The 12,262-nt window shown below is 29.4% G+C and overlaps 1 protein-coding gene across 4 annotated transcripts in view; it reads left to right on the plus strand.

Moving 5' to 3' along the window:
- The window catches only part of LOC724787 (protein RUFY3), a 32,649-nt gene extending 29,726 nt beyond the window's left edge, over window positions 1-2,923 (plus strand). For all 4 annotated transcript variants that reach the window (XM_016913926.2, XM_006558352.3, XM_006558350.3 and 1 more), the window contains one exon: window positions 884-2,923. In XM_016913926.2, coding sequence (XP_016769415.2) covers window positions 884-1,024 — 141 coding nt within the window. In that variant the 3' untranslated portion in view covers window positions 1,025-2,923. The remainder of the gene's footprint in view (window positions 1-883) is intronic.
- The last annotated feature ends 9,339 nt before the right edge of the window (window positions 2,924-12,262 follow it).

A 12,262-nucleotide genomic window follows, 5' to 3' on the forward strand; every position in this document is an offset into this window, starting at 1 on the left:
AAATTATACGTAATTCGAAGTATTATTGTATCAAGCAATTAATGCATGATTCTGATTTTCAATTACTTTTGCATGTTCTTTTTCTCCTCCTTCTTTACCTTAATAATTATGTACAATTGGAGGATTGGTATCGATTGGGGAAATTTCCTGGATTCTTTCTTTTTTTTTACTTTTATCTTTATGCACAATCTAAATATACTATTTTATACAGAATATTTATATTCTCTTTTAACCTTACGATACGTTTTAATTAATTAGTACTTTTTACGAGATTAATTTTCACATTTTAAATCCTCGGATGGAAAAATGAAATGGTATCAAAATGAAAATTTTTAATATTAATAAGTATTTCAGTTTTAAGGGATTTTTATACTGAATATTTTTTACAATTAATATTAATTTACAATTTAAATTACTTTAAATTACTTACATTTTTATTACGTTACTTTGAATCTTTTTATTTTCAATTATAATATAACCTGTTATTCTCTAATTTGATTAATTTTTAAATAATTGATATAAGAATTGATAGAAAGAGTCAAAATATTAGTACAAATTTCAAAATAAAATAAATACAAAATATTATTTATAAAATAGTACAACTTTGACTTAAAATCCAACAATTAAAATCATCAAATCAAAATATTTAACTTTCAAACGAACAATGAACAATATAAAGACAAATATAATCATTACCATATCAAAGAGATGATATTGGAATAAAGAAACACAAAAAAAAAATTCTCAAAATACAAACAAAGAAAAATAACTCTCAACAACCACTACTCTTCCTCCAGATCATGTATTCTCTCCTCCACATCAGAAGCAACGCACACGTCCAATAACTTTTCTTTAATTGCCATATTAACCATTTGTGTTCCAGCACCATTGTAGAAACTGCGGCAAGATCTTCTGCAACGCTTGCAGCGACAACACCACGTCCCTGCCGAATTCATCGAAACCTGTACGCGTGTGCGACGAGTGTTACGTGTTCCTGGTCGGTCGTTACACGTGTGCACGCTAGCGCTAACCGATTTTGTCCATCGTACGCTCGACGTGGCCGATTTACCCAAGGACGAGAACAAACAATGGGCAAACAATGGAAGAAAGGATCTATCCCGCACATATACTCTCTCTCTCTCTCTGACATACATATACACATGTAAACACATGTTTCTGCTGTCCTCGAAGATCGCTTCCTTCCTCGTCGCCGTTCATTTTCAATTCGGCGCACGCGGTTGTTGTTCGAAAAGGTGTCGAATCTACATCGCCTCGAGTCCAATCCCTTTCATCGCAACATCATCGAGCGACGTTCTGTAAAAGATTCGGGAAATATTGTTACGAGAGGGAGAGGCCGGCCGCCATTTTGTCTCGAGGCTTTCCGATGGAAAAAGTGTTTGCATTTTATATTTTGACGAGGTAATTTCGATTGGTATGCTTGATTGGCACGTCGGTTTTTTCGTGACTACTCGGTGTGTATCTTGACGTGCAAGGGGAGATTGGGACGAGACGAAATGTTTTGGAAAAGTGTGTCGTATTGAGAAAATTATTATTATTATTATTATTATTATTATTATTGCATTAAGATTAGAATTTTTGTAAGTAGGGGGCATTTGAAGGTCGGGATTGTTTTTTTAAATGTAGAATTATATAGCATTCACTTTTATCGTATTGTTATAAATATTATATATGTTATTTTAATTACAAATATATTTTTTAATGCATGAATTAATTTTGTGGAAAAGTGAAGATTATATATATTTTATGAATGGAATGTTGAAAAAAATACTTGACAAAAAATGTTATCAGATTTACTGAAAAAAAAAAAAGTATTAAATATATATAGTATGCAGTATGGATATGTGGTATCAACATGATGGATGTCCTGTTCGCTGCGCTAGGTATATCGAGTGAGAGAAACGTTAAATGATAGTCTTCTATTATCGTTTCACCATTATTATTCTGCAAGAAGAAATAACGTGTGAGAAAAAGAAATATTGTCTTTTTAAAACAGTTGAGTTGTACACCATCTTTCGATATTTTAATTAACAACGGTTGGATTATATTTGATCCAGACGATTTGATAATCGATAACGAAAATTTAATAAGTTTGAATTCGTTTGATACGTGCCACTTTTCATCCAACTCGTCGAATCCGAGAATTCTTAAATATCTTTTAAAGCAATAGTTTTTCGATTTAAGTTAAATTTGGTATTTTATTTTTATGAAGAATGATGAACTGAATTGATTCATGTATTGAAAAATGTATAATTTTATTTAGGAAAAAATTTGACTTTGAAATGTCTTCTATCGAATGTTTATTTATAAAAATTTAACTCTCATCCGAAACATTTTTCAATACAATCAAAATTTTTGATATTTCAAATTCCAATCTTAAGTGTCTTATTCTATAGAGTTCTGAATTAGCTAATTAAAAAAGGTTTATCTGTGATTTTTTTATGATAGAAAAATATTCTATAAGTAATTGAAGATAAAATAAAATTATTTTTTTTGTATTAATTAATAAAATATTAAAATGATATAAAAATAAATAAAAATATTGGAAAATAATGGATAGAGAATTCGTATAAATTATTAATATTTTAGAAATAAGTAAAGTTATAGAACATTAGATTTTATTTCATTTTTCAAAAATAATGAATTTGTATAAAGAAGGAATTTTGTGTGTATTGTTATTGTAATAAATAAAATATTTTTTTTTTATATTTTACTATATTTACTTTCTATCATAAAGAAACAACAGAAATTTTTTAATTATCTAATCGTTTCTGTATTAAAATTGTATTTTATTATATCACTAGATGAATTGTTAACAAAACTTATATTATAGCAAAATATTTATAAAGAAGAAGAATAAAAGAAATATTTATAAAGAAAACGAATTAAAAAAATACGAATTAACTAAAAAATTATTAATTTTTGAATTACCTACAATGAAAAGTTATGAATGATTCAGTCCAACTTCCAAATTGGATAAAATTTTGTAAATTTGAAAAACATTTAAAAGTATCCAAGTATGCATATCTTTTGATTGAAATCATCTTTCAAATTTCTAGGTAATCCCTTCTTACAATTTTTAACTTTGTTCTTCAAGCCTACTAAAATTTTATTCAAAAAGCTGGACCCTTTGCACTATTCAATGATTAATGGAGACAAATTTTTATTAAAAATTTAATTAAACTTGGGACAAAGGACAACAAGTTCAATTGTGATTATAAATTCCAAGAAAGAAATTTGTTTTATCAATGGATAAATAAAAGTGCAAATACTTTTCACATCCTGTTCAACTGAAAGTAATCTTCATTCCTTTCCGTTCTGAAAGCACGAGCGAGAAACAAAATTTTCAATCATCGAATTTTCGCTGTTAATGTAAGCAATATAACAAAAAATAATGTAATATATACGTTGCTATACACGTTTTTCCGTTTCTCGAATTTTAGATGTTCGTTAGTTCCTTTTTCGCGGTGGACTGTTATCGAGAGACGCTTTGACAAATGTTAATATAACGAGTATTTTATATTCAGATTATCCGCCCTTGGATTGGAGTTGTGAAAGAATTTCGAAACGTGTGCCTGTACGATGATATTTTTCAAATGTTCTGTAGCGTCGTGAAAATATTTTATGCGAATAAAAGGCTGGTTTTATATTTTCCATCTTGTCATTTACTTCCCTGTGTATTCATGTGCAGATCGGTTCTTCGTCAGTGGTAGAGATCAATGATATCTCAGACTCGAAAAAGAAATCGTAAATCGTGAATGAAAATTTGTGTTTAAATTTAATTTTTTAAATAAAATTATTATTAATAAAAGTTAACATCGTATTATAAATTTTTCTTTAAAATTTTATTTTTTTATTAATTCATAGGTAATTCAATTGTATAAAATTAAGTAATAGTTCATTTTTTAACTTAATTTTGTGTTACTTAATCATATCTATTTGTATATACTATAACAATTATTCTTAAATTTTTGAATTAAAATATGCATCCTATCTATTCTTATTTACAAAGTATACTTTTTTGTTTTATATTTAATCATTTTGAAAAGAGATAATCATTTTATATTTCTTAAGGAAATTATTTCGACATTTTTAACTTTAACATTATATTTATTCTGAATAATTCGAATCTCAAAAAAAAAAAATCAAATCTTAAGTTATAAAACGAATTTTATTATATAACTAATATTTATTAATATATCACATTCACCATATTTTAAAAATCACCACGTTCCCTTTAACTTTGAATCTTTTTAAATTCAAATCTTTGAAAAGATACAAAAACACTTTTAACATTAAACTTCTCGGTTGAAAATAAGAAATTTTTTTAAAATGGAATAAAAAAAATATTATTTATAAAATAAGTTCATATTTTCATCCACTATAACATCCACTAATAACTACCTTATAATAAGTATCCCCCTTAATACTCAAACTACGTCAAACTAATTTGATAAATGTGAGATACTTTACCAACGAGTGGGTAGTAAATTTGCTCGATATAATCGATTCTTCCCCGGTCAACACACACAGTCCCCTTTGTGCGTCAGTTATTGCGTGAAGGCTGGCCAAGAATCATTGTTCTCCAGGTATCGCAACGAGCTTTTTGAAGCGAAGACAATGGTATATGGCACGATTCTCTATGATTGAACGTTTGCCCGGAACGAAAGGCACGTTTGCAATAGTGTGAAAGGAATAGGTCGAGCCGGATGTCAGGTTATATTAGAAACTTTTCCTCCCTTTCTCTCCCGATTTAGAATTATTTATGGACTTTTTACTCGAGAATTATATCTTTCGTATATCCCATTCGATTTAGTGATCGATATTGTTAAAATATCACTATTTTTTTCTATCATTATATCATTAAAATAATAAAGATAAGGTTAAATTGATTTTTAGATTTTTTAATTTTTTGGGAATGAAAAATTGTTGAAAAGATAACTTTTTAAAGGAACATGAAAATTTTTTAAAATTGGATATAGATTTTTATCTGTTTGTACTTTAAATTAGTTATATAATCTGGCACGAAAATTTCTACAAGATTAGAATTTCGTTCATTATTTTGTCAAATTGATTTCATGAATCTCAAAATAATCATATTTAACTAAAAATCTACTATATATGTACAATATATATATAAACCTCGTTTCTTCAATTTTAATTCATATTTTAAAATAAAAACATTTCATTTATCAAAATTCCCCCAACCCCATCTCCGATATCCGAACGAATTCCGTGCACAACAGTGATACGTACGAAGAACACGGCCATCATCTATAGCAGATAGAAGAGAAAATTTAAGAGAGTGCATCAATCGCAGTAATATCTCATTCAACGATATTAAAGAAGAAATCGCGTTCGTTGGAGAGGAGTGTCCGTGGACAGGAAGGGGATGAGGTTCGAGGAAACCGTGCCCGTAGAAAATGTCGACCATAATGTGCAATCTACCTGCCGAACGTAAATCTGTTCCTCAGCCGCATAACGCTTCCCTCTAATCTTCGCGGGGGGTGCACCGCGCACCGTACAATCGACTCGCCCCTGCGAAAAGCAGTAAAGCAATAAACCTGGCCACCTTCCATCGGTGCACTTCTATTCCTTTCCATCGCGGTAACAGCGCCCTCCATCGTGCACGAGATGTATCTATTGTGAGGTTATTTATACAGGGTGTTAGTGTACTTTATATTGTCTCATTGTTTAGGAAGTAAAGTTCATACTTATTAATTGTGATTAATTGATTTTCATGAGCATAACGCTTTTTTTTTTTAAGGAGAAAGTGTGTTATAATCAATATTGTACAATTTGTAACGTTTGTTAGATTATATTTTTGATTTTGTATATGTAAGATATTTTTGGAAGTTATTTTGTCTTATTGTTTGGAAGTAAAGTTCATATGTATTAATTATAGTTAATTGATTTTCAAGTCAAGTAGTTAGTTTCAATGAGCATAATACTTGACATTGATTCTAGAGGTTTTGTTTTTTTTTTTTAAGGAGAAAGTGTGTATATGCATATTTTGTTTATAATTAATACTATACAATTTGTCATGTTTGTTAGATTATATTTTTGATTTTGTATATATAAGATATTTTTGGAAGTTATTTTGTCTCATTGTTTGGAATGTTCATACATGTTAATTATGATTAATTGATTTTCAAGTCATGAGCATAACGCTTGGCATTGATTCTGAAGGGTTTTGTTTTTTTTTTTTTAAAGAGAAATCAATACTGTAAAATTTGTAACGTTTGTTAGATTATATTTTTGATTTTGTATATGTAAAATATTTTTGGAAGTTATTTTGTCTCATTATTTAGAAAGTAAAGTTCATACATGTTAATTGTGATTAATTGATTTTCATGAGCATAATGCTTGGCATTGATTCTGGAGGATTTTGTTTTTTTAAGGAAAAAGTATATTTCATTTATAATCAATATTGTACAATTTGTTAGATTATATTTTTGGTTTTGTATATGTAAGATATTTTTGGAAGAAAATTGAATTAATCGTTGAACGAATAAGTTTCAATTGGACATTCTTTTGAACAATGATACGTTTATCTATGTGGAATATCTTTCAATCAAAAAATATGTATATTAAAAATATGCATCTAACATAAGGTGTATATTTTTGGGATAATTAATCACGAAACTGTTTAGAATTTATAAAATCTTTTTGTAAATTTTCCTTTCATATGTTTAGGTAAATTTTTGTTGGACTAATTTAATGGCCGTTTGATTGAGATAAGTATGATGCGATTATACATATAGGTTAATTACACGAATAAAGAAACGAGTAGTATATCTCGGTCATTAGTACGACAAATCGTATAAGATATAGAATAAGTAGTACGGAATATACATATCATATTCTATTTTAAATTTCTTTGCAGCTTATTATTTAGAAATTTACTTTCTTCCTTTATAATATACCACAATAAAATACTTTTTCGTAATATCTATACAATAATTTCTTTAATTTATTTCTGCAACTGAGATATAATATATCGAAATATCTGTTGAACAAAAAGAAAATATATTTAAATCAAACACTTAATGTTTCAAAACACATAAATTAAACTTTTCCTTCTTTCCTTTGTACCTTAAGAAACTTTAAAAAAACGTAAACAAAAAACCTGATACCTGAAAACATGCACACAAAATTCTCTAATTTTTAACATATTATTTACATAGATATCTCAAAATATCAAAGAAGAAAGAAAAAAATTACCTAATTTTCCAACTAAAACTACACATTTCTTCTTCTTATTAATTTTCGAAAATCTCCTCCAATACTATTCCCCAACACCCTGTATACCGATCCACGTATCCGCACAGATACGCGAGGGGGTGGGGGGAGTTATCGGTGTCGTGTTACACGTGCGCTTGCTGCGGTAAGTTCCGAGGGGTGGTTCCGTGTAGGCCAACTTGTCGGCTATCTACGACTTTCGAAAGCTCGTTAGCCACGAGCGTGCACGCTTAAACGGCCGCTAAATTGAAATCGATTCTCGCAGCTTTTGGCGTCGATCACCCACTACACACTGCACCGTCTCGAGGAACCGCGGCAAGCACACGTTCGCCCGTACCGCGCCACGTGCCTTGCACCAATGTGCACGCGACACAATCTTGTTAAACTCGGATCGCAACCTCGTTGTTTTCGGGAAGAGGATCGTTACGGGGGGGGGGGGGATAGGATTAGAGTTAGGGTTAGGGTTAGGTTCTTATCCCCAAGATTTCCGCTCAAATTCGAAACTCGACTAACCAAGTTTTGGACCGACGCTTTTTCGTGCGATTATTTCCTCGAGGTTTGAGTTTGTTTGCATAAGAAATATTCGAGTATAGTTTTTGTTTTTTCATTGATAATGAAGAATATGCATGAATGAAAATGAAAAAGAAGAATTATTATATTGTTTTAATATATATATCGAGGAGTTTGTTTGAGTTTGTTTGCATAAGAAATATTCGAGTATGGTTTTCTTTTTTCATTGGTAATGGAAGGGTACATAAGTGAAAATGACATGAGAAAGGGAAGAATTGTTATATTGTCTTATTATATATATCGAGGTAGAAGTTTGTTTGAGTTTGTTTGTATAAGAAATATTCGAGTATGGTTTTCTTGCATGAGTGAAAATGAAAGGGAAGAATTGTTATATTGTTTTAATATATTTATAGGGAACGTGATAAAAAAAGAATTTTACATTAATATTGTTTGACAAAATGAAACTTAAGCAAAACAAAAATTAAAAATAAATTCTCATGTGGTGTATGTTGAAATAGTCTATCTTTAATAAGATAAATATAAACGAAAAATCCTTTTTTTTTTATGTATACAAAATTTAAAGAATTTCGGGAATATGATATATTTTGAATGGCAATATGCAACACGAGCAGAAATTTCTCGCACCTCTGTGTAAACGAATTAAAGAATCTAGAATACCGTGACCACGATATATTTTCATTTTTTTCCAATTCGTGCAACGGTATTCGACGAATGTTGCTTGCAAAATCAATGGGAGGGAATGGATCACGATTTTATGGTCTATCCGTGTCCGGAATGACGAGCCGGTGTACGTAAGATCATGCAAATAAAATAATGCATAACAGCATTAACGATAGCATGGCGTGTTTAGCAACTCGTGGAACACTGTGCCTAGATCACGGATGCAATACCTTATACATTTGCACGACTGACACGCGAAATGTTTGAAGTTCACGTTATTATTTCACGAGAGTGTGTTTTATAAATATTATAAGAAACGTATGTGAATTGTGTTTAAATATAAATCATAGACCTATTCCGTGATTTATAATAGATAAATATTTTCGAATATGATGATGCCCTGTGCGGAGGAAATAAGTAAAAAATAAGTAAAATAAAATGTTTTTCTTTGATGATTTATTTATTTATTTTTTTAGAAATAATTTTTTTAGTTTGATTTGAATATCTTTAAATATTTGATGTAAAATTAGTTAAGTATAAGTCGAGTATGAAATCTTCAAGTGGAAAAAAAATATAATTGTGTAAATTTGTAAATAAATTTTCTTGCTGATATGTTGAATAAATTTAAATTGTTAAAAATAGAATATCCTGATTATGATATATTGCATGAAGTTTTGATTATAATTTTTTTAAACTTTCTCTTGGATAGATATCAAATCAACAAATTTTATACATACATTTTTAAAAAATTGGATATATCACGTTTATAATAATAATAATAAAAGACAAAACTCTTCGAATTAAGAAAAATTTATTTGAAAATATTATACATTATATATTAGAAAAATAAATATTTTTTAATATCTGCAATTGTTCCTTATTTAAACAAAAATAACTTTTTAACTCAAATAAATGCGATCCTTATATCAAATAATTTTTCATATTATAAATATTATATCATATTATAAATATTCTTCGATTTAAATATACTTTCTGCCTGAAATGTTTAAACATCTTGACAAAATAACTCATTAAAAAAGCATACGAGATTGAAATCTTCTTCAATCTTTACATTTTACGTATATTTTTTTTAAAAATATCGGATATATCATGTTAATAATAATAATAAAAGACAAAACTCTTCTCTCTATTTTTTAGTATCTGCAATTGTTCCTTATTTAAACAAAAATAACTTTTTAACTCAAATAAATATGATCCTTATATCAAATAATTCTTCATATTATAAATATTCAAAGATACTTTTTGAAATGTTTAAACATCTTGTCGAAATAACTCATTAAAAAAGCATACGAGATTGAAATCTTCTTCAATCTTTACGTACATAAATACTAAAAACTATTCTACGAATACCAGAATAAAATGAATTCTCATTTTTAAATATTTACGCCGTGCCCTGAAGAACATTTTGGAACATTTTAGAATGTGTGCCACGATAAAACAATTAAAACAAAAATACCGTGAATTGGCACGATGAAATTATGGTTTCGAAAACGGGTTACAATTCGAGAAATATTTACGGCATTTTTCTATTTAAAGGGAAACCGTGTGCCTGTAATAAGCGAGAGCAATTGAGCGTAATAGCATCTGGCCAGGGGCGCGATTTCATCTAGCATACTATTCGTTGTACGACATTCGTGGGGAGACTGAATTATCACGCGAACTGTATTATTACGAACGTTTAAAAATCAACACTAGATCACTGGAACAGCACGGTTGACGATATAATACAGAATTATTTACCAAGATCGATCCGAGATACACGTTCGTCACTTTAATCACATCAACGCGCAGCATTTCTTTGTCAATACTTTCTTGAAAATTTCATGCTCTATTCAAATTATTCAATGAGAAACACGAGACATTTAAAAAGATCAAGCTGAGTTATTTATTATTTTTAACTCGATAAAACTCGAAGCAACTTTTTTATTTGGAATTTATTTTTTTTTTTTTACAATGAATTATTCGAAATTGTCATGTTACGAGAATTCTTCCATCCCATTGTTTTTCTCGATTAATTTCCAATTAGCTTAACATTCGATTTCGATACAACCTGGGAACGAATTATTTGACTATATATAACATATACAGATGAATGTAACGTTTGCAGAAATTTCCATGTTTAATTCTTTCATTATTATTTCTCTCGAAACAAAGATTTAGTTTTAACAATGCATGGATCGTAATAAGGGATATATGTTATATCCGTGAGATAGTTTCGAAGTCGCATTAATTATTATCCATGTACTTTTAGTCACGTTGGTGCATAAATGAAATATTTTGTTGTGCATCTATAATAAAACATTTATATTTCAATACGTTTCGTTTAAATATTATATTTCAGTATAATCGTGTATCTCGACAATTGTGTATTCATATATTAAAAGTGGATTAAAACGCAGGTATATCAATTACATATGTACACAATATATATATTCCTGCTTGCTTATCAAAACAGCTTGGTATTTCAACGTTTTCGTAACATCGTATCGTTAATTAAATCAATTCATTTCCACGAAAAAATATTCCTTAAAAAAAAAAAAAAAAAATTCTCTCCATGTAGTTATACGTATTAAAACTTGTTAATTATTAGCGTTTTGACACTTTTTCTGATACTTTTTATTCTTGTTCTCCACGAAAAGAGAGAGAGTTCTCTTCTCCCTCTTCTCGAGAGAGAGTTTTTCATTCTTCAGAGATGCAAAGCGAATTACGCAACTTTCCGAAGAATCTCCCTCCGTCAAACGCGATCCCTTTCAATAGATGCGAAGCGCAATTTTTACTTTTACCTCGTTACCCCTTTAAAAAACACTAACGAGGCTAATTGTAAAAGTGAATTTTCCGCCGCGGCAGCGTAAATTCGGTTACAAACTGCACGGTTACAAACCAGCTTGTTGCCAACCGTCCCGTGTAAAATCTGCATTTTCCGGCAAACTGGAATTCACAACTTGTTTCTTGTTGTTGTTGTCACCGCCGATCCTCGAATCGCGCATTAACGACCCGGCTGTTAGCAATGACGCGTAACATTGGAGAGGCGACAAAAGGAAGGATCAGAGAAAGAAAGAAAAAAAAAGAAAAAGAATTGGGGGGAAATTTCGCGATGCATCGAAACGCGAAAAGTGAAATGTGAAACGCGGGGGAAAACAAAATAATCGTTTTTCCGTGACAATGCCCACGGCAAGCTGCTACGGCGTATTTTTATTGTTGAATTCTCGCGAATTTCGGGTTTATCGAAACAAATGGATTTACTATCGCTAGGATTCTATGGATGGAAAATGGATTCGTGTCTTCGAGCATCGTCCCATTTCGAAGAGTAAATAATTGATCGCGAAGAATTTGAAACGAATTTTTCTTTTCCTTTTTTTTTGGAAACTATATAATTGTTTAAATTTTGATTTTGGAAATTCGAATTTTACAATTTTTCATAATTTTTCGTAATTTATTGGCTTAATTTATGGTCTTATGATTGAAGCTATGTATGTTCAAGAGAGTTTTTAGTATTATGAAAAGCAATTATGAAAATCGTTGGAAATCAATATTTCTAATGAGAACAATCATTGAACCTGTTTTTCGGCAATTTTGCTGCGAAATTATTCGATACGAGTAAATTGAATTGTCGAATGAATATTAATTCAAGCTTAAAACATTGAATTTGAAATTAAAAGTAAGATAATAATCGAAATGTGATCGTGAAAATTGCGATTCTTTGATTGAAATATTGCGAATATTGCTTTTATCATATATATATATAAAATCGAAATAGTAAAAATGTGAATCTTAATTGTGGTTACGTTTG

This window comes from Apis mellifera, linkage group LG9 (genome assembly GCF_003254395.2).
Source record: "Apis mellifera strain DH4 linkage group LG9, Amel_HAv3.1, whole genome shotgun sequence".
In the NCBI taxonomy this organism is placed as follows: Eukaryota; Metazoa; Arthropoda; class Insecta; order Hymenoptera; family Apidae; genus Apis; species Apis mellifera.